Source organism: Poecilia mexicana, unplaced genomic scaffold (assembly GCF_051168715.1).
Source record: "Poecilia mexicana isolate PSO_F unplaced genomic scaffold, ASM5116871v1 scaffold_22, whole genome shotgun sequence".
Taxonomy (NCBI): domain Eukaryota; kingdom Metazoa; phylum Chordata; class Actinopteri; order Cyprinodontiformes; family Poeciliidae; genus Poecilia; species Poecilia mexicana.
The window spans coordinates 8,040,914-8,064,353 of NW_028263391.1; the positions used below are offsets into that span (position 1 = coordinate 8,040,914).

The window sequence follows — 23,440 nt, forward strand, 5'->3', positions numbered from 1 at the left end:
TGTGTGTGTGTGTGGTGTGTGTGAACTGTGACAGCGAGTGAGATGGAGTTTAAAAGCATGCAGATATTTGCAATGATTCAAGTGACTGAGGTTGAATTCGAAGGAAGACGACTTTAATTTGACCAAGTACAGGCCACACAATCACCATACCCTCATCTCCAAAGTCAGTTGTCTTTGGCTTTTCCTCCATGCCTTTCGAATCATAAACACGCTTAGAAAAAAAAAATAGCCTAATGTTTAGCAGTAAATAGTAATACCTCTAAAATTGACCATTATTACATTATTAAATCTTTTTAATAGAATGGCAGAGGATGTTCAAGCTGTATGGTGCATGGAGTGATCCGGTGCTGCTCCTTCGCCACCTATTGCTGCACACTGCTGGTCAGCTGCTTGAAAGAAACCTAGATTTTTTTCCTTTATTAAACTGAAAAAAACATTTGGTGTTTCAAAAATATTTTCCCATATCAAAATCTGTTTATATCTGATAAACCCTATTCATATTTTATATGCATCTTGTATTGTTGTAGCAGCTTAAATGACTGATGTTTTTAATAAAAATGTTAACAGCTGTGTTTGAAAAGCATTCTTCTTATCCTACAAGTGGAAATTACGTGTCTCATACAAAAGCATTGAAATTTTGCACGTTAATACGGCTTATTTCAGCTCATAATAATGTATTTTAATGTCTTATTTTTGTTTTTTCCACAACTTATGAGATGGACTTATGTCTGGGAAAACATGTGAAACAAAAGAAAAACGCTGGGTGAAAATAACAATATTTATTTTAAAAACAAAACGCATACCGTATGGTGTACAGCTCAATGGATTACAAAAAGAGAGGGAAAAAAATACAAAAAAATTATAATTATCTGTTTATTTTACACAACAAAGCACAGTTTAATGATTGTTACAGTCAATTTAGATCATAGAAAGAAAAGATACTTGTATCGTTTCAGTGTCGCTTCTCCAGAGCCATTTGACTCCTGAGCCCAAACCTTTCCCCACTCGTCATCGCCACAGTTTCCCAGTCGTACCTCCGTCTAACGGCGCCGGTGAGGGTCCTCCTCATCAGCTCTCGCCCTGCAACCAAGTGGCTTTTTGAAGGCCGTTGCATAACGCTCGCTCGCAGCGTGCGCAGAATGATGAATCGAAGTCGGTCTTGCTCCGTGTGTTTGAAGGCAGAGCAGAGGAAGTTGCCAGCGTGTGCTCTCCAGAGGAAGGCTTATCTCTGACACAGATGTTGTATAACGTGGGAATAAAGACGCAGCTTTTCCTGGGGAAGCAACAGTTCAGGCTGCTTTTATAAACACCGGGGTTTTTCTTTTTTATGTAAAATGTGCGTGCACTAACATGGCACTACTTCTAATTTATCACATTTTACAAATTAAGTGTTTACTGTAAAAGTAGTAGGACTCTGTGTTGTTTTTAATACCTTTTTCTCCCATTTTGTACAGAGTCTAATTGTTCAGCATTAGGCCCTGTGTAGCCTCTCAGTGCTTTGTTTCTTGGTTCAAATAATTTATTAAAAGGAAGAAAGAAAAAAAAAAGCAAAACATTTGAAGCAAAAATGGCAGAAATACGGGCTCTAAAGGGCTAAGTATCGACTACAGAGGTTGAAAACAAATGTATGCCACACTTTGGAGATATTTATTTTATTTTTATATTTTAATATCATAAAATTGCTTACTTTCCACGTTACAATTATGTTCATTTTTATGTTGGCCTGTCAAGAAAGGTCCTGTAAAATGCATCGAAGTTTGAAGACATGATGTTCCTGATAAATAAGCTGTGAATGCGCTTCAAATGATTTGGTATTGCAGCTTAACTTTATTTAATCATTTTTATCATCCATAAAGAATTGTGATCTAATGTCTAATATAGAAATTTGTAAAAGTTAACACGTTTCAAGAGTAGAAAATCAAACTTTTCGTGGTCGTTTGCCTGTTTTGCTCCATGCAACCACTGGAAACGGACATCTAATGCAAAATGTTGCAAAAATAAAAGGTTTAGTGAAATTTTCTGGTTTGTTTTCTGTTTCACCATCATGTGAAAGAGGATCCTACCAGTTTGAAATGTTATTTGTAATTCAAGACGTAGGGCTTTTGCTGCTGCGTTTGTCCAGACAGACAGCTGCTGGAGGAACAGTTGTTGCAGCTGCCGTGATGGCTGAGTATTGTACGGCTCCAGCCAGTGAGGCCTTAGTCCTGTGTCGTCTTTCATGATTTTTTTATTTTGATTTTTCTTTTTAATTTTGCAGCTGTGTCATACTTCACCAGCTGAACCACATTTTGCCCAGATCCTTTAAACGGTCCCTGACGGGTTTTGTGCGTCTCCTGGACTTTTCTAGGTCTCTGCATCAGCTTCCAAATGCCCAGCCCCGTGTGAGGCTCCTGGTCGAAGGGCAGCAGCGAGGGCAGCGTCCCCGGATCCACAGGCGGGATGAGCGGGGGAGCGGAGCAAGCTGACATCCTGAGCGGCCTCTCCCTGGTCAAGGAGCGATGGAAAGTGGTAAGTGGGTCATCTTCCAGCTACAATGGGCGCCGTGTTTGTCCAGCCCCCATCACCGCCTGTCCCAAGTTAACCCCCTTGTCTCACTAACAATGAGCCTTTGTCCTTGCAAAAAAAAAAAAAAAAAAATCCAATTTTTTTTTTTTCCTACAACTTCTGCAGTTTGACATTTTTACCTCCTCTTCCAAGTTTTCCTGCTGCAGTGTGGGAAATCCGAAAATAGCCGGTGTTGCTATTTGTGGCAGCGCAGTGTGCTATAGGCAGACGATCCCCCATAGGCCGGTGTCTCCTGGTGCCGGGGGCCTGTTTCGGTGCCATGTGATGCAGTTGTCCCCAACTGGCAGCCTGGCACCGCTTCCTGTCTTCTCAGCAGCCGGGGTTACGTAAGGACTCTGCAGCTAAATCCACCCCTCCGGCTCTCAGAGTGACTCCAAAACTCAGACAGCTTGGAGGACAGTGAAGGACACGGGGGGCTGAGGGGAAAATGAAGTCTTAAGAATGTGATGGAGGGTGGTGGGGGGAAAGGTAGAGGAGTTGGAGGCTGAGATAATCTACAGAGCTCAGTACGTAATGAGAGAACGAATAATTTATCTTCATAGAAGACAGAGTTGAGCTCACTGTGTTGTTCCATGACGTTTTCGCTTTATAATCAGATTGTCTCTTCACATTCTCACAATTTTCATTTTTTATTATGAAAATAATAAAAACTGTAAATTGTTTTTTTCCCCTAGTAATCTATTTTTTTTTCTCAAATCCTAATCAAAAATGTGAAAGTATTCAAATGTCTAGAACTTTCTTAGTGTCTTTGAAAGTGTTTTTTTGAGGGGGATCTTAATGTATTTCGGATACACCACTGACACAATGGCGCTCATAATTGTGTCCGAATAGTTTACAAACAGAAATCTTAAAAGTGTGGCAGGCATTTGTATTCATCCCCCCGTCCTAATATCTTGTCGAACAGCGTTTGACCTCCATTGCAAATGGGAAATGTCTACACATCTAGAAACTGAAATCCTTGCCCATCGTTCTTCGAAAACCTTTTGTGGACAGCAGTTTTGACATTGTGTGATGTTTGATTTGTTCTGTTTGTTTCTACCCTTTCTGAGGTGATTATCTTGTGTCCGCCTCCCTTTATAACCCCCCTCCAGGTAAAGAAGATAGGGGGCGGCGGTTTTGGGGAGATCTACGAGGCGCAGGACCTGCTGACGCGGGGCAGCGTGGCGCTGAAGGTGGAATCGGCCCAGCAGCCCAAACAGGTGCTAAAGATGGAGGTGGCCGTCCTGAAGAAGCTCCAGGGTGAGTGGAAATGGGCTCGGCGGATTCATTTACAAGAACCGATCGATCCACGCCGACGCAGTGACCCATTGATTTGATTCAACATGCATGTACTTTTTGTCATTGGGTGAATGTTGTAGGGAAGAAGAAAACCGTTTTTACATAAATCTTGTTGAAAACACAGGAACTGGCATGTTGAGTGGCAAACCCATGTGTGGATCAGTTCTGGGGACAGATTGTCTAAAACTCAGTTTGGGTGACACTTCATTTTTGCTGCAGTGTCCTGATTGTCAATTTCTTCTTACAATTCATCAGAAAATTTTTGCATAGGCTTAATCCGTTTCTTTTCTTCTTTTTTTTAACTCTAAACTCTACTCTCTTGCTTTTTAACCAGCATGTTGTGTTTCTTTTGTCCATCTGAGATGAAAATCGATGAGCTGGGATCATGTTTGCTGTCTAATGGCCTCGACCTGCAGCCCTGTGATTCTGCTGCTTCCTAAGGGAGCCTGCATGTAACTTGAGATGAACTCAACTCTAATCCCCCAACGCTGCTGATCCGTGCAACTGTCGAGAGTAAACATTGACCAACAGTATCATTCCAAGGCTCCTTGGTCATCCCGCTCTCATCACGAGAGCCACGAAAGGCATTAGTTAACCTTGTTGTTGCCCCAAATACGAATTTGATGGCAATAAAATGTGCATGAATGTTTTTATTCAGAATGTACTCTGTGGTTTTGGCGACGCAGCAGTGTTCAACGCATAGTTTTACCCCCCAGGCATGCGTGGTGAGCGTTGATGTACGCCGATAGCCGTCCACCTTTACTCTTTCTAGAGTCTGTGGTTCTGTTGTACGGATGTAATGTCCCGTTAGCTATCTGGTACACCCTTTGATATAATCTTGCCCTGGGCAGTGAGCCCATAATGCCCATATGAAAAAATCCCACAGAGTACAGATGTAATTACTGTGGCTAAATACCAGTATTGGTGTCTGGTCAGGTTGTATTGTTGGCTGTGAGCTTGAAACAATTTTATCCTCGTTCTCTTAGGTAAAGATCACGTGTGTCGCTTCGTGGGATGTGGCCGCAACGACCGCTTCAACTACGTGGTGATGGAGCTTCAGGTCAGTGTTGGTGGAGGGATACGCCACAGAGTCAGCCATGGAGCAATGTCACACGCCTTCACTCCAAATATAAAAACAACAGTTTCTTTCTTTTATTTGTTTTTACAACGTGGAAAAATGTGACGTCTACGGGCCTGAGAACTGCCGGTATTAGCTGCCCGTGTCGTAAATGGAAAATACGAGGGACTTTTCTTCACAGTAAAATCCGAACCATCTGGTTCCTGACACGCGTACTGGCAGGGATGTGGAGATACTGTGGCAAACCAGAGTTAAGTTCCTGCCAAATCGTTGGTACACGCATAAATCCTTGAAGTGTGACACATTAAAATCAGTCTGATCAAAAGTTTCCAGTACAATTAAAACCATGCTGGGAAATACACCACCACAAGAAAGGCACGTTTTGTATCTTTTAGATGAGTTTGTCCAATAAGGAGACAAAGGTGAACCTCGTTCAGAGATTAGTAAAAATGAGGTAAAATGTTCTCAGTGGGTAATATTTTCCCTTCGTAATAACTTCCACTCACAAGAGTGTTGGAAGCGGGACTTACTTGGCACTCAAGTCAGAAAAAGATTGTCTTTTGGAGTTACAGAACGGTCTATCACAGGTCAGGGCAGGTCGAGATAAAAACTGGTCCAATCAATTCAGTCACTAACTGATCACTCACTTCATCTCTACCTTTTATTGGTTTTTCGGAAACAACAGCAAACCATAGTGAGAACCCGAGCCGTGAGAGATAACAGTAGCTCACGGTGCTCAGTTATATGTCCAGTAATGTCATCTAACGTGACTCTAGGTTTGCCCGTAAAGAGTCTCTTTGCTCTGATCTTGGTTTGACTTTGCGCTGACACCTGAGACGTGTCATGCACACTTCCCCCCCACCCACCCAGCCTCCAGCTGCATGTTACTCATGTCTGGGAGTTGTTTACAGAAAAGTGAGCCAAATAAATATTTCAGAAAAGTCTAAAAATACAGCTTCTCATGAATAATTTATTTACTAACCTGCAAACTACACACTGGAGGGTGTTAAGCAGAAACAGCTGATGTACTGTTTCATCAACGGTCTTGGAAAAACCGCAGCTGAGCACCCGACTAGATAAGGCCATTAGCTAACTCAGTCCTAAACATAATAGGCAGTTTTTTCTTCTGGTGGTCTGATTTTTATTTATTCATCTATTTATTTATTTTTGTTGCAATTTGAATATAAATATCCACAGGGATTTTTCTGGTACTGTAGCGGCTGCTGTGAAGTTTCCTTTTCTGTAGCATCATCACCTGATATGTGAAGGCTGTTGGGGTCAGAGTCGTCTTTCAAACCTGCCGTTGGACTAACATATAACCCGTGCCATCTTTCAGGGTCGAAACCTGGCAGATTTGAGGAGGAGCATGCCTCGGGGAACGTTCAGCATCAGCACCACCCTGCGTCTGGGGCGCCAGATCCTGGAGGCCATAGAGAGCATCCACTCTGTCGGATTTTTGCATCGGGACATCAAACCGGTGCGCAGTTTGTCTCCTGTAAACCTTTTGTTTCCTTAGAAGAGGGGTACAAATATTTTGCCACATGGGAAAAATTCATCAAGTCGGAAACAACTTGATGGCCAAAAAAAACCCAACAAAACAATATATATATATATATATATATATATATATATATATATATATATATATATATATATATATATATATATATATATATATATATATATATATATAATGTTTAATAATAAATTAAACATAAAATACTTTCATTAAACAAATAAAGTAGTTGGACTTGTTAGAAAAGGATGTGTAAATTATAATAGATCCAAAACTTTAAAGTTTCTTGTTGCAAGTTTGCCTTACAGAATGATTTTTTTTCTCTCACAAAATTCAACTGGAAAAACATTTAAAAATAAAAAATGTTTAGTTTTTGAGCAATAACATCAGTATTTTGGTCACTCTTTCTTTGAAAACGCCTGCTATATTTAACCAAGTTTAATTAGGCAATTAAAAGCATATTTGGGTGCAGTAGGTTTTTTTTGAATGAAAGTCACCGGATAGATGTGGTGCTGGCAAGATAATTCAAAAAGTATGGTTATTTAGAGACAAACAATTGGTGTTGCTGTCAACTACTTTGGTCTACAGTGTTTAAACTGCATGACATACAGTGTGGAAGTAGGGATTTTCCTCCCTGAATGACCTGGAAGTCGTTGTGTGATCCTTTTTTTCCATTATTGAATGCTGTGATTTTTGTTGGTGATGGCTTTCAGTTAGCTGGCTCAGAAGCAGGGTAGGTTAAATGCCTTGAGGTACCAGAGTGTAAATATTGTTTACCCTGTGAACTGCTGTCACAGATCTTCTCATCATCTCGGAGCTGTATGGATAGAAATAAACTACACAGATAGTTATAAATTCTGCACTTCTTACCTCCTCGTGTCCGACCTCTTTCTGTTTCAGTCCAACTTCGCCATGGGCCGCTTCCCCAGCACCTGTCGGACTTGCTACATGCTGGACTTTGGCTTGGCTCGTCAGTTCACCAACTCCTGTCAGGAGGTCCGCCCTGTAAGTGGACTCCTCTCTTACTGTCTATTTATTGATCATAAGGCTGTAGATCAAGTTTCTGTATCAATATCATTGGTCAGCAAAAAAAAAAAAAAAACATCTACCACATTTTCACTGCATTTAGTTTTGAAACGTGTATCTTAACTGTTTTATTGTTTTACTTAAAAGTTTTCTGATTTCATGCTTTTTAAAAAACTACCGGTATTTTAAAAAGATAGCAAACATGGAGATGTCTGTATATCTGTTGTTTTTTTCTACAGTAGATGCTTAATAAACAAGATTGAAAATGAAAGCTATGCTGTATTTAGCAGAAAGTAGTTCAAGTACAGTATTTAATGTTAAAAAGAATGTATTTTATTTCATTGATTTATACATAAAGTTGGTTTTTTCCAGAATTTTATCAAATCTAGGTTTGATCTAGTCTCTAACACATTCTAGAGCGTTTTTTTTCTATGAATTTAATTGCCATATATGTTATTTGTTAGCCTCGTCCAGTCGCAGGGTTCAGGGGAACAGTTCGCTACGCCTCTGTGAATGCGCACAAGAACAAGGTGAGAGTCTGTCCAAAGAGGTTTAATATTTGCTCACTCTGATATGCTACCCAATGTGAATATACAGTAATGAAAGAGTTTGCACTCCTTCTGTCACGTTTCAACCAGAAACTTCCACTCAGTTTGTTAGGATTGAATCTAGAAACATAAGGAAATGAACAAATGTGAAGCTGAAAGTAAAGCTTACATGGTTCTATAAAGAAAAATCAGATTGCATTTGTGTGAAGATTTCATCTACAATACAAGTGAAATTTAGGTTTGAGGCTAATTAGCGACGTCAGGCACATGGAGCGTAAAAATGATTCTCTAGCCTCAAATAAAGTATATGATTTTATTGATGCTGCTGTTGCTCAAACACACGCAGAAGCGTCTTTTCAATTTTTTTGTTGTCATGATGAAATATAAACACAACGTTTATTAAATTCTGCAGGAGATGGGTCGTCATGACGACCTGTGGTCTCTCTTCTACATGCTGGTGGAGTTTTTGGTCGGTCAGTTGCCGTGGAGGAAGATTAAAGACAAAGTGAGGCGACTCTCAAATCAAAAGCTCGTTCAGATCGCCTCGAGTGATGAAATATACCAAACAGCAAAACTCTGTTTAATCTCAGGAACACGTGGGGAAACTGAAGGAGACTTACGATCATCGCCTGATGCTCAAACACCTGCCGGCAGAGTTTGGCGTATTCTTGGAACACATTTCCAGCCTTGACTATTACACCAAGCCTGACTACCAGGTCGATACTCGAAAAGCTCTGATGGATTTTCCTGAACGAAAAACTCAGACAACAAGGTAGATCACGCCTCTGTGTGTCGTTGCAGCTGTTGATGTTGGTGTTCGACAACAGCATGAAAACCTACAACGTTGTGGAAAACGACCCTTACGACTGGGAGCGAACCAGCACAGACGGCACTCTGACGATCAGCGCCAGCGCCACAACACCGCAGCATCACACCCGACTCACTCCCGCGCAGATGGGGTACGAGGCCAAAATCCCTCGGCGATCTCTGCGGACAACCGGCCTTTTTGTAAAGCTTTACGGTAATTTAACAGCGTGTGCACATCTCGTTGCCGCAGCATTGTGAACGCCTCTCTGATCCCCGGCGACCTGCTGAGGGAGAACACAGACGAGGTTCTGCAGGACGAGCAGCTGAGCGACGTGGAGAACAACCCCGGCCCCGACCGCGTGCCGGGCTCCCCCCACCACCAGCATCGCAACCAGGAGGCCGACGTCTGGGAAGAGCTGGACCGAAACCGGAACCGGGTCAGGACGGGACACTGGAAGGTTCGGCTACACGCGGCGCCTTGCAATAGGGCCCCTACAGTGTATTTTCTTTAATAGATTCAATAGCACATTATTGTGAAGTGGAAGGAGGATGATGTGTTTTTTTTTTTTTTTTACAGATAAAAATCTGTCATAGAAAAAGAGGCTAAATACAAATGCACTCCATACTTTTCAAACTTTTCTCTGTAAAAATGTTGAAACGGTATACACTTTATCATCATTATTTTCTTATGAAAGTTCCAATAAATAAAGCCAAGTTTTGAGGTTGTAACACGGCAAAATGTAGAAAAATTAAAGGAGAATAAATACTTTTGCGAGGATTTACAGCAGCTTATTGTCATGCAAATGCAACCCTGTCGCAATAAGCAGTTAATCAGTTAATAACATGATAAATTAAAATGAGCTACATAACTTCCATTCTGATGATTAATATTTTATGAAGTGCAATTCTGTTTACAGATCCAGGTTGTGTGTGGTTGTTCTGCTTTATTTACTGTTTTTGGTTGTTGCGTTCTATTTTCGCTATTTAAAACATCTACCAGTTCCAGTGTAAGGAGTCCTTTTACAAAATTCAAGTTTAGAGGACAAACTTGCATTATTATACCATTATCAATAAGATACTTCTAAATTGTCCTAAATTAACAATATTATCGTTTATCGCAATAATTTCAGGAGCAGCTTATCATCCAGCAAAGTCACAGGCCTACACAAATGTTGAAATTCGTTCAAAGTCGTGAGAGCGTCTCTTGGTTCCACAGGCTGCGGCAGAGGAGGAACAAGGCAACAACCAGGCCAGACAAGGACACCAGAGCCCCTACGCAGGGCCGAGTCTGGGCTCTCCCGTCAAACCGCACTCAGAGGCAGTGGCTTCCGATCGGGAGGGCCCTCTCCTGAGGAAGCTCCGCAACATCCACAGCTTGGAGCTGGAAAGGAGGCTGAGCCTGGAGTCAAAGTCCAGCCCAGAGCGTCTCCTGGATAACTGGTAAAGTGTGCCCACAATTCAGCCCATTTGTGAGGCGTTACGCTGCATAAGCACACCATCTTACCAAGTAGATTTAGTCTAGTTTTTGTTTCAGATATCTTGAGTACACATGAAACAAGACAAAACTAACTTGCGAGGACCTTTTGAGGATGTACTGGTTCCACAGGCAGATCTTTTCGCTTCAGGGAAAAAAATGTTATAAGTGACGTTATTTAAAATCAACGACGAGGAATTATTTACTTAGAATATGCTCCTATGTCTTCCTGAAAAAATAAGTCACATTTGCCTTCTTCCAAGTGTAGTAAAATACTTGCACTAGACAGTATACCAAAACCACTTGGTAAGAATTTGTGTTTTTGCAGTGTGTACAAAAATTTTCTTTGGGTTAACCTCGAGTTGTTTTCATTTTCATTTTTTTTTTCTTTTGCATCTGTCCTTTAGTTCAGGGAAACAGCGGTTTGGCGCCCAGCACCAGGGCAAAGAGGCTGCTGTCGTCCCAGCAACTCAGGGTCAAGCTGGGTCCGCCGGGGAGCGCCCCGATCGCGTCTGGCATTACGACGAGGAGTTCCTGTCCGGAGCTGGTTCTCCTAAACCGGCTTCGCCGGGGTCTTTTGAGCAGGGAGAGGGGGCGGCCAGTAGTGGTGGCTTTGTGGCGCTTAATCTGAGCTCTGGGAGGCAGGACATTGACTCGAGGGAGTGGGTAATGGTGGAGCGACCCGGTGGCTCCCCCGGAGCCAAAGCCACAACAAGCCCATCGGAGGAGGATGAGGAGCCGGAGGTGCTCCAACCGGAGGAAGCATCTCCCGGATGGGAAAAGAGAAGCCCGACCCCTAACTCTGGCAAAGCCAAGCAAGAAAGCGCGGCTTCCTCCAAAGGAAGCGTAAAAGTGGACAAGTTGGAGCTCAGTGTGGGCCCCGCGGGGGCTCTGCCTCCTATTACCCCAACCAGCCCAGCTGAAGCTCTGGCTGAGGGAATCCTGACTCAGGTAAGACCCTTCACGGGAAGGCCGCTTCACAACATGCCAAACATGATGATGACTGTAGTCAGCATTTTTACAAGGATAAAAAGCTGCACAGAGTCAGAGTTCTAGGTCTAGAACTTCGATGCTTTTATCATACAACAATCAGTGTCCCACCAGCTGCATCTTGCCGTAGTCTGAAGGTAAATGTTACCGCTTTGTGTTTGCTTGCTCTTTCACCTGTGTACATTTTTAGAAACAGATACAACTCAGCCTGAGTGCTTCAATCAGATCAGAGCATGGGGAAAAAAAAGAAAAAAGGGAGAGCTTATGATTTTAACATTCGGTTTCGTTTGCAGTAGTTGTGCGCAGCTTTACTTTGGTCGCAGTATTTTGTTTGTTTTTTTTGTTGTTGTTTTTTTCCTATTTTGCTTTAATTTCCAAAAACTTTTTTGGTTTTTCTAAGTTAAATATTTTTGCTGTTTTGCTATTCATATTCTCGCAGTAGACAACTTAGTTCAGTGCTACGTTTCTTCTCAATCTATAATTCAACTGTGAAAACTTACAGTGCCTTGCAGAAAATCCTCATACTCCTTCAATCTGCTTCATATTCTGTCACTTTTGCAAACACAAACTTCAAAGTATTTGATTCAGATTTTATGCATTACAGCCCACTTTATACCGACGATGCGGCCTCATCATTAAATAGTCAGCTTTTCTTAATAATGTAATCTCAGTCTAAATGCAGACGAGGCCAAACATTTGACATCCAAGCCCGTCATCTAAAGGGCGTAACATGGTGGTGGCAGCATCATGCTGTGGGGATGGAATGGAATAAACATATCCTTTCTTAGAGTGGGAAAATTAAGGTGCAACAGCAGAAACATGAGGCATGTAGCTTCGCAGAAAGATAAAAGTATTAAAATATATATACTGTGCTGTTATCAAAAGTAGCATGCTCCAATCTAAAGGAACGTGCAACTGAGTAGGATCATTAAAAAAAAAAAAGTGCATTAAAACAACACTATTTATAATATATGAAAATAAAACCGAAATGTTCAAATAGGCCTGTGGCAACCAGCAATAAACCAATTAACTGCATGATAAATTAAAACAAACTTCTTGTATGACTGATTATTTTCCTTGTGTCTTTCTTACCAAAGACTGAATGACAACAGTTTTGCGTACAGAGACTTCAGTATTCTTTTTCTTTATTGTTTTGTTTATTCATTTTTGGATAGTTCAAATATCTTTTCCATTTCCAGCGCTAAATGATTTTTAGAAATTAAAGTCGATTAGTTTTTGAGAGGATGTATTTGCTTTATTACGCCATTGCCATTACATTTCTTGAAAATGATCTCAAAACAACAGTATTATCGTGTGTTGTAGTAGGATTAGTTATTGTGCTGTATGCATACATTTCTGCTGTATGTATACAGCAGAAATGTTATTTAAAATGAGTTAAATTGACCTGAATCAAAGCATATATATTGACACCACTTAAATTGCTGCTTTGGGGACTTAATACAATAGGAAGCATGCCATAATATTTAGATCTTTATTTGTAGGAAAAGAAAGGAAAAGAAAACCATGTAGTTTTGGACAGTCGTGTAAAATCCCAATAAAATCCATTCAAGTTTGCGATTTTAAGGCGAGGCGATGGCTCGGGGTTCCGTGTATGGAGGCCTGAGTCCTTGGCCGTTGACCTTTGCCACGTCTTCCCACTCTAGAAAAAAGCTAAAAAAAAGTGACTGACTGTATAAAAGTACTTTTGCAAGACACTGTAAGAACTTACTGCCAATTCTCCCCACCTCCTACAAGCAGAACTACCGTCCTTCATTTAAATAAGCGCAGACCTCACCTCCTACATTCTCTACCAAATGTGATTAAAGCGACTCCTTGTGGCGCTCCCTGCCAGAGCAGCTTGTCTCTTCCACCTCACACCACCTCCACTTCCATCTTCACACACCCTCATCAATCTCACAGTCCCTCCTCTCTCCAATCCCCCTCCCCGATTCCTCCCGATCCCCTCCCCTCTCTTAGTTCCCCACCTCGCCTCCGTCTCTACCCGAGGAGGTCTTGGCGCGGACGTCCAGCCCCATCCCGCTGCGCTCTCCCAGCCCTCACACCCTCCTCACCACGCTGTCGGACCCGCTGCACCTGCGCCAGTCAGCGGGCTTGAGGCGCAGCCAGTCCGCCGACCAGCAGCCGCAGCAGGAACGCCCGTCCTCCTCTACCTCCTCCCTCCCTCTACCAACAAACCCTTCCCCGGGCGCTCGCTCGCCCAGTCGCAGGAAGCTGCCGGCCATCCCCGCCGGTGCCGCCAATGCCAAGTTCCCCTCAGTCATACGTATCACCCGCGCCCAGCTTCAGCAGGTGATGAATCTCCCATCACTGTTCCCGTAGAAACAAACGAGCCTCCATTCCGCTTCCTCTCTCTCTCTCTCTACACCCGTAGCAACACATTTGTTTTATATATTTTTCATTCTTGGTTTCCATCTTCTCTTCTGTTGCTGGTTATAGCTGTTCTTTTTTTTCTTGTGTGTTCCTTTGGGCTTGGCTCGTTTGTGCAGTTCTCTCTCTCTCCCAGATCTATGTAGAGGGGGCATTGTGCAGCCCAGATAGAGCATGAGTTCAGATGTGTCCTTGTCATGTGATTAGTAGGGTGTGTCTTTGTCTGACTGTGGCATGCCTGTTGGGGAATGTGGAGTCATGACTACAGGTTGCATGATCTCTTTTGTTTCAGATCGTCTTTGTCCTCTCTATCTTCCTCTTCCTCTCTCTCTCCCTGTATTTGTTCCTCACCCTCTCTTCGCTGAAGCCCCCTGCGAAGTTGCGTGAACGTTTCCTGTCCTTGCCGGTTTAGTACTCACAGCTTGACTGACACTGCCATAGCGCTCGTGTGTTTCAGTCTGATTAATGGGTAGCTATGGTTTTGCATGCCGTTGCTCAACTAATCACCATTTGTTTACCATTTTCTTTTATTAATATCAAATTCCTCTCCGTTCAACACAACTGCATCTGGCTCTTGCTGCGGATCTACAGCACAACTCCACATGTTGTGGTCTACCAGCAACAGACCTTTTTATATTATAAGCAATTTATTCCCATTTTTAGCGTTACGTTTGGTTGAATAACACCTGTTTTTTGCTTTTTTCCCTTCCCCACTCTTCTCTCGTCCACCTCCCTTCCCCATCCAGCTGACAGCTCAGCGTCCTTCAGGTCTGTCCTCGCAGTCGGGATCAGACAGCGCTCCACAGTGCCTCCTGCTGGAGAGGCATGGTGATGCTGAAGGTGAGACTCAGCAGATCAACTCCCAGCAGGAACACGCCCCCAATCATCCGGGGACGCCGACGGACCCGCTGGCTGAAACGTTGGCGAATGGGGACGCTCACGCCAAAGCTCAAAGCCCCGTGCCAAGCCGCGCGTCTTCTCCTCGCTCTCCCCGCTCCCCCCACTCGCCTCCTCAGTTCTCTCCTCGCAGCCCCCTTTTTGCCAACGGCTGCGTCTCTCCGCCTTGCAATGCCCGAGCCGCCGTAGAGCTCTTGAAACACAAAGACCCCAACAATGACGCCACCCCAGCCCCATGTGCGACGGAGGCACAGACTAGGGAGGAAGACAGGGGCAATGTGACTCTTACCCCCTCCTGCTCCTCGTCCGCTGCCCCCCGCAAGGACCCCAGTCGCAGGCAAAGTCGCATCCCCGTACTTGAGCCCTCTAGCTTGCTCGAGCTCCCCCCTCCGGGGTCAGCCAAGGAGAAACTTTTGCAGAAAAAAGCCAGCCACCATGGCCCCGTCCCCTCTCCCACCGCCTCCCCGTCCCTCTCTGACCGCCGCGGCACCGCCATAGCCTCCCTTGTCAGGGACCCGCTGTCGTCCGCCTCCGACCGCTCTCAGGACGAGGACTCCCTCGTCGGCTCCCGCTCCGACCGCCAGGGGGACGAAGGTCTGTCCTTGTCCTCTTCCTCCAGCCCCCTCTCTCGGAAGAGCAGGATCCCTCGTCCCGTTCACTCGGCCGTCTCCGCAGAGCAGCTGACCGCCCAGTTCCTGCCGCGCCCGCCCCCGGGGAAGCCACCTTGTCGCGCCCCAGTGGAGGGCAGGTAACGCCCGCTTCCAGATTTCAATGACCCAATGTACTCTGCCTTGCGAAATAAATTATATTATTTTATTGTGAAGCGGAAGGAAACATTATAACAGCATGCAGTTATATTGAGCCCCCTTTACTCAAGTACTCCCAAATAAATTATAATGTGGCTGATTAACTGTACTAATCGTGATTAATCGATTATTGAAATAATCGTCAACTAGTACAGTAATCGATAGATCGTTAACAATACACAGGCCTGTCACAATAACAAACTTTGCTAGACGACCACTTGTCTCAAAAATGATTGCGATAAACTTTTATATTGTTGTTTTTGAAACCATTTTCAAGTAATATAACGTAATGGCCTAAAAATGCAAGAACACTCTCCCAAAGATCAATAAACTTTAAATTCCAATGAACATTTAAAACCAACAAAAACTACATCCAGGTAGTAATTAACCCAAATATTTACATTTTGCAATTAAGACACAAATAAAAAAGCCTTTGTAGGTAAATATGTTTTACCCAGAATTCATGAAATTCTACAAAAAACCCCAAATCTATTCATAAGCACATTTTAATGTCCAATTACTAATTGTTTACTCAAGAAAATAATCAATAGATCAGCTCTACACTGCATTGATTATAAGTCAAGCAGCTTCAGATATGTCCTTTGCTACAAATGATCAAGCATTCACTGAAGGAATGCTGTTATTTCATTTTTGGCAATGAAATGTTTCTCTTCTTATTTGAAGAAAGAAATTGGAATATTTGCTTATATTCATTCTTTGATGTATTTCTATTATTGAAAAAAAGAGGCTTAAGTAGTTAAATGAAAGATCTGTAGAAATGCACCATTTATTTTTATCCAATTAATTGATTGTCAGAATGATTGATAAATTATATATATATATCCTTCATTGTCTTTATCTTCCTGTGTAGACTCAGGCGCTACCGCATCCGGGCTGGCAGCACCAGCGACTCGGACCTCCTGTCGTGCATCGCTCAGTTGATGCACGGCGCCCGCGGCTCCCCCCTTCACCACCGCTCCCCGGCGCAGCACGGGGCCTCCAGGACGGGCGTCTGCAGCCTGACCAGCTCCCCGCATCACCACCACCATCACCACCATCACCACCGCAGCTCCAGCGCCTCGCCACGCAGCTCCTCCTCGCTGCAGCGCTCCGTCAGCTCCTCGCCGTCCCGCCATGAGCACCGCGGCGGAGGCGGCGGGGGCTGCCTGGGCCGGAGCCACTCGCCGCCCAGCTTCTCGGGGTCGCCGCCTCCGCGCCGCTTCTACCTCCACCACCAGGAGACGTGTTGCAGTCGGCAGGCGCGCGCGAGCCCGCTCCACCTGTCCCGGGGAAAGGGCTGCAGCCGAGAGGGCAAGTGCTCCAGCAAGCTGAGCAGATAATTTTGCAACCGGATTGTGAACGCCATAGCAAAGGAAGTGAGGATTCCAGTGACGATAGGATAGACGTCAGTCGGAAAATAAGCCTGAGTCTTCCTGTCCAGTCAGTAAAACACCTAGTTCCTCTTCTGTATTTAGTTCCAGACCTCCTTCTCTTCCAAGCGTTCCCCTCCTCCCGTGTTTGCACACAGGGTTTGTCTGACCTTTCAGATGTTTTGACTACTTGCTAACTTAAATATCAGCTTTCGTTTCAATTTCATCTTTCAAACTGAGCCTCGCAGGTATAACTAGCAAGAAAAAAAAAAAAAGGCTGCATCCGGATACTCGTTTTACTAAAGCTGTGTCTTTATCATGCCCCAGGCAGTAGTATAACATAGAACAATAGCTATGTTGAGCCTTTAACTTTGACCTATCCTGTACATTGACATACACCAATCAGGCATAACATAACCACCCTCAGGTGATGGAGCAGCTTTGACTGAGTAGGATAGTAGTAGGGAGCAAGTGAATATTTTCTCCTCAAAGGTGAAAAAAATCTGTGAGGATTTATGTGAGTTTGACAAGAGCCAAGTTGTTCTGGGTTCAGTATCTCTAAAGCTGCCGTTCTTTTAGGTCGATCCCTGTCTGCTGTGGTTGGTATCAATTAAAAGTGGTCCAAAGAGGGAGCAATAGCAGGTCGGCGAAGTTGAGCGGTGTAAGCCGATGCGTCTGGGTGGATCTGTTTGGTCCGACCAAACAAATGAAATACTCCAGCTCGATTGCTTAAGAGAATAGTGCCATTTCTAATAGAAAAGTGTCACAACACGCAGTGCATCAGAGTTTGTTGCGCATGCGGCTGCATGCAGCACCCTCCTCAGCATGATGCTGACCCCCCCCAAACCCCCTGCTCACTGCTGCACAACAATGGCCAGGTGAGCATCTGAACTGACCCAAAGCAATGAAACGAATTTTGGCCGGTGAAAGGGACGAAATCACCTTTTCCTTTAGATCAAATGGAGCCCAGGAGAAGAGGTGTAATGCTTTTGATGAAGTTTCATTGGGTTTCGTCACTTTCACCAGGTGGCTGTTGTATTATTGTAGACCACGCTGAACATACTTTCGTGGAAGTGATGATCCCTAGTGGGTTTGGTCTCTTTTAGCAGGACAATGTGCCCTACGTCGGAACAAAATTGTTTCAGGACTGCTGCTAGGTTTTAACTTGGCCTCTAATTCCTCCAGATCTCACTGGAGTCAAGCCATTTTTGGATGTGCCGAAACATTTTTGCAACTTACGGGACCTAGAAGGATCCTGGACACCTTACCACACTTTGTGGGGGTTTAGTGGAGTCCAAAACCTCGATGGGTCAGAGCTGTTTGGCAGCCGATACCGACCCGCTACCAGGCAGGTGGTTATAACGTTATGCCTGATTAGGTGTTAGTAGCGGTTTAATCCTTGTTTTTTTTTTAATGCACTTGGGAATTACAGTGTAGCTGATTCCAACTTGATGAAGAATTTGCCTCGGTTCTGCTTTTGGAGGCTGCACGCAGGGTATTATAGTACGTTTTTTTGCTAAAGTAAGCTATACTTTGTCTAAAGTTGTTTTTATTGAAGTATTTATTGTAAAGCTTCTTCTGACCTCCTTCCTCAGACGTGTGACCCGTCACATTAAGTGTTTAATCGGAGGGATCGCTCGGTGGCCCTCTATACAATCAGCCGTGTAAAGAGCGTGACATCGCGCACCTTTTTGTGCCTACTGTGATGCTGTGAGGTTAACTTAGGATCTTTAGGACAGGAATAAGTGGATCATGATTTTTTTTTTTTTTTCTCAAGTGGTCACGGTTGACGTAGCCTGAACAGCATAAGGTGCGTTACTGGTGAGTAATGCATGGACGCAGACGTTTCTCTCAGCATGTGCCTTGGCACTTTGGGCAGCTTAAAGATTTACTCTCATGTGTTTGTAATTTGGGAATAAAAGGCCAAAAAGACTTGTGCCAGCACTTAAAAAGTTGAACCTTTACATTAATCTTTATTTCTATGACCAAGGTAGCAAGATGGACATTTTGTAGTTTTTGGACAAAGTAGCTCTTACTACTTGGGGGTTGGGGGAGGGAAGGTTATAGGTTTCAGGGTTGATGTATATCTACGTGTCGCTGTTTTTGGCTTTGAACAAAAGCAACCTCAAAAAACAAAACAAAACAAAAAACAACACAAAACCCTCTGATAATCCAGAAAATCGAGGCCATATGAACATGCATTTCACAAATCAAAACACTGCTTTAAACCTCCATGTATCCTGCACTGAAGACCGTTCCTGGCTGCTGTTTTATCAATTTTATCTTAACTCCTCGCTACGCCTCCTCCTTCTGGACCCTCCGCTTGTACGATACTGCTAACTTCAGCCTCCTTCAGCTGCTGCTCTTTGCATGCTGAGAAAACACAGACACGTTATACCAGCTGCTGAGCAAAAGAGTCGCACAGCGCGTTGCATCAAGTGGTATTCTTCTTTTAACCCAATGAGAACGTCATTACCTGAATAAGTCAACAGATTTTGTTCCTTACACCCTGTGTCTTTGTGCTTCTTGTCCTGATTTGGGTCAGTTATGTTGCTGCTTGCAGTGTCTTGGAAAAAATACTGACACATCTCCAAAAGTTGTACTCAAGTAAGATCAGCACTTCTTCAAAAATAATTTTTACTCAAGTAGAAGTAAAAAGTAGCTGTCCGAGAATTCACTCAATCAAGAGTAAAATAAATAATTTTTTTTAATGTTTTAAAACCGCGCCATCAAATGGACTGAAATATAAAGTTATGTGAAAGTTTGGGTGTTATAAAAATAAAAATGGAAATAACTCGTATAAATAACAAAATTTCAACGTAACAAAACCAGGCAAAATAAAAAAATTTTCCAAATCAATTTCTTTCTATGTAAAAACCTATGAAACTTCAACAAAAATACTTTAGGTGCGTGTCTGTGACCGGTTAATTTTTGGTTGAAAGAAGCTTCTTCTCCATTCAGTGAAGTTACACAGCAGGTAGAATATCTAGAAAAGTTACACTAATAAGAGAAGAACATACTTCATAATGAAACTACTCAAGTAAAAGTAAAAAGTACAGTGTAGCAAAAAATACACCTAAAAGTTTTTTGTTTGTTTTTTCAAAAAGTTACAGAAGTAAATGTACATGTAGCTTGTTATTTCTACCCAAATCTGGTCATGTTACAATCGCAAACTGAAATGTATTTTATTGGGAGTTTATGTGATACAACAAAATAGTAGGGTAGAAAGGCTTTCACAATTTCTACAAAAGTTCAGATTGGATGGAGAGTGACTGAACGTACACTTTCAAGTCTTACTACAGAGTCCCAATTGAACTTAGGGCTGGACATTCACTAGGCCATATGATTAGATTTAAATATTCCATTGTAGCTCTGGTCCATTGTAGTGTCCAGTCTTTTGCAACCTATTCATTGTTTTCCCTTCTGGATTGCTCTGGATTTAGTTTATTAACCCACGATCAATGTCCTGCTAAAAAAAAAAAAAAAGGGTAACACTTTATTTGAAGGGGGGTGAATATTGCTGACATGACATTGTCATAAACATGACATTACACCTGTCATGAACATGAATAAGCCTTCATGAATGTTTATGACTGTTGTCATAAAGCGTCATTCAGTAAATTATGACACAAAGTTGACATTATTCAAAATGTCTTTGTTATGACAACTTGACATTAACCAGGAAATCATTACTGTTTAAACTTTACCTTTAATAACATAAAGTTACCTCATTTTTAAAATGCAATCAGTAATACTTTTATAACAAATTTATATCAGTAATGATTTATTGGTTAATGTCAAGTTGTCATAACAAAGACATTTTGAATAATGTCAACTTTGTATTAAAAGTGTCATAATTTACCGAATGACGGTTTATGACAACAGTCATAAATATTCATGAAGGCTAATTCATGTTCATGACAGGTGTTGTGTCATGTTTATGACAGTGTCATGACAGTCTTATTCACCCCCTTTCAAATAAAGTGTTACCAAAAAAAGTATCCGCATCATCATGACTCACCATGGGAATTGTGCTACAATGGCAGACGTCATCATATAGTACATATATTACATTTGGATTTTATGTGATTTTATTTGGCCTGTATTCAAATATCATGTTTTGATATTTATTCTGACACCGCTAAATAAAATCCAGTGTGGCTGTCGCTCTCAACATTTGACAAACTGTGGAAAGGTTCTACTAGTATGCAGATTCTTTTGCAAGGGAATGTACATGATGCTGTTTTTAGTACTGCATCCCACTAATCTGATGCACAAAATGGAGGAGACTGTAGTCGTATGAGATCCTGTGTGATTGGATGTTGCTACACATAAGGACAATGGCGACATTGCCAAATATTTTGGTGGCTTGAGCTGAGATGAGGCTCGCTCGCAGATGTGAAATGGTCCCGCTTCTTTCGACTCGCGCAGATTAGTCTCACCGAGCAGCTCTGATGACTCATCCCGAAGGCGGACAGCGTTCAGTCAGAACAGCCTTAAATGCCTCTTCCCTGCCCCTCTGTATATATAGCGAGGGATGACTGAGCCTTGTCTGTGCTGGAGATCGTTTCACCACTAGAGCAAAAAAACGGAGTATTCCTTTCCTCTCTCCTGTCCGTACCGTTCCTCGGAGATTCAAGAATAATAAAGAAAAAAAAGAAAAGAAAAAAGAAGCAAACTTTTGTGTGCAAAACCACCCTGAAGTGTACCTGTATTCCACAAATTAAATGAGAAAAACTTTGGGGGAGCTGGTCAATCTCCATGGCGTGTGTTTGTAGTGACTTTTATTTATTTATTTATTTTTTATTATTTTTTACATCCATTATGTGAACTGTCCCGCAGACATCGAAGTACCCTCAGCTTTTAAAATTCATTACGCAGACTTTTAATAAATACCTGTAAGATATTCAGTCATATTTAAATTTAAAAACAAAACAGTGTTGTAAAAAAAACAAAACAATAACTTATATGCTTCAATGAGAGGAAGGAACAGATGGTAAACAATGCTGCTGGTTTTCTATGATAATCAGATTTCGTCATGGTTTTTCTTATTAATGCACAGAAGTGGTGTGTGTAGTCGTAGTGTTAGTGTTTCTGTCCAAGTTAGATTTCCTTTGTCACTTTTGAAAGTGACTCGCAGGTAGAACGGTGTCTTTTTTTTTTTTTTTTTTGGTGTTAGTGGTTCCTTCTACACACAGACCAAAAGAACAAACTGACCTGTTCTGGTTTTTGTTTTCTTCTTCGAAAAATGAGATAAAATTAAAAAAACACTGTTCATGCCACATTAGAATACTTGTCAATGACCTAGAAATGCTTGACTTGAATTTATTTATTGTGACATTAGCCTCAACTTTATTTTAAATTCAAAAATCATGATTTTTCTTTTTTTTTAATGTTTAATATTTTTTCTTTGCTGTAGCATATGCCATTGTTTTTTAAATGTCACTGTGCAGCTTCAAGGAAGGAATGTAACAAGTGGGAGTTTTGCATTGTATATACCTGTAATTATTTATGTTTGATATTTTATTTGTATCATATAAATGCCTTGTACAGTGTTTCTTTAATTTTGTTTTTATTTTAGAATTATTTTGTATTTTATTTTTATAAACTGGTTATGAATAAAATACTCATTCCGCATGCAGACAGAACTGTTTGACATATTCTTGTTTATGATTCTTGGCGCTAGATGAAGAAATAATTTATACGACCCTACTCATGCTGTGCAAAATGTAAATAAAAACCTTACAGTAAACCATTGGACCAGACGTTAAATTACAGTGGTAGTTTTTTTTTTTAATCACCTATAAGTTAAGGAAATCTCAAAATACTTCATCTTAACATATGCAATCACATTAAACTGTCCAGTCCAGTTCATCCTCATATATTTCAACCCAATACAGTCAGATTCACAGTTCCATGCAAATATAATATACCACAATCTGAATCAATGGACTGTGAAATTCGACTGAGCAGAAAAAGGAAACGGATTGAATTGGACCTTTCGTTTTGCAGCTGTACATCAAGCGAAAACTGCGCGACCCTGATCAGAAGCAGGCCCGGGATGGGCCCATAATGCATTTTTAAAAAGTTTAAAACTAAAAACGTTTCTCTTTTTAAACGAATGTAAACATTTGGTATTTCATTCTGAAAAACAAAATGTATAAAAAAAAAATAAAGTAAACTTTTAAAAATGTTTTTCGTTACAATTCTTTCGTAAAATAACCATATTTTACTTCTATTTTTGTTATTTTTAGGGTTTTGCAGCTTTACGTGCAGTTCCGTCTCTACCTCGAAACTACGGAAGCCATAGGAACATATTAGGGCCTGAAGTATAGAAATAGAACTCTAGATGGTACACAAAGACACGAATCTTACGTCAGCGTTGTCGCGATATTTTAGTGATATTTTTGTAAACGAACAAATAAGCAAACGAATCCTCGTTATGAGGATTATTAACTCACACTATCTAAAATAGAGAATAAAAGTTAATCTGGATTAATATAACTAAATTTCTGTATTTCTTTTATTCGTAAAATCTTGTTTTAATTCAGTTATTCCTCTCAAATATAAACTTGCCTATCACAACATGGCGACCCTACTCACGTATCACAACAAACACAGTGCAGCGTCTACTCTTATACGTCTACGGCTGTCGAGCCTCCACTTTGACAGTACGCCTGCGCGCACTGCGACCCCG

At 42.0% G+C, this 23,440-nt stretch overlaps 1 protein-coding gene across 1 annotated transcript; it reads left to right on the forward strand.

Annotated features, from left to right (window-relative positions):
• The first annotated feature begins 2,103 nt into the window (after positions 1 to 2,103).
• ttbk2a (tau tubulin kinase 2a) lies at positions 2,104 to 22,391 on the forward strand. The gene is made up of 15 exons (XM_088002513.1): positions 2,104 to 2,508; positions 3,657 to 3,804; positions 4,830 to 4,903; positions 6,258 to 6,398; positions 7,338 to 7,442; positions 7,928 to 7,993; positions 8,424 to 8,516; positions 8,602 to 8,727; positions 8,813 to 8,970; positions 9,069 to 9,276; positions 10,035 to 10,258; positions 10,700 to 11,243; positions 13,260 to 13,592; positions 14,417 to 15,315; positions 16,245 to 22,391. Exons 1-15 carry the CDS (start codon positions 2,440 to 2,442, stop codon positions 16,711 to 16,713), a joined length of 3,657 nt encoding a protein of 1,218 aa, XP_087858639.1. The 5' UTR covers positions 2,104 to 2,439; the 3' UTR covers positions 16,714 to 22,391.
• The last annotated feature ends 1,049 nt before the right edge of the window (positions 22,392 to 23,440 follow it).

What these genes read in the sequence shown, in the direction of transcription:
- ttbk2a (XM_088002513.1), top strand. Translation starts at nt 2,440, where the DNA reads ATGAGCGGGGGAGCGGAGCAAGCTGACATCCTGAGCGGCCTCTCCCTG. An exon ending in CGTCCTGAAGAAGCTCCAGG is followed by an intron (nt 3,805 to 4,829) that starts GTGAGTGGAAAT and finishes TCGTTCTCTTAG; the next exon opens with GTAAAGATCACGTGTGTCGC. An exon ending in CGCGCCCCAGTGGAGGGCAG is followed by an intron (nt 15,316 to 16,244) that starts GTAACGCCCGCT and finishes CTTCCTGTGTAG; the next exon opens with ACTCAGGCGCTACCGCATCC.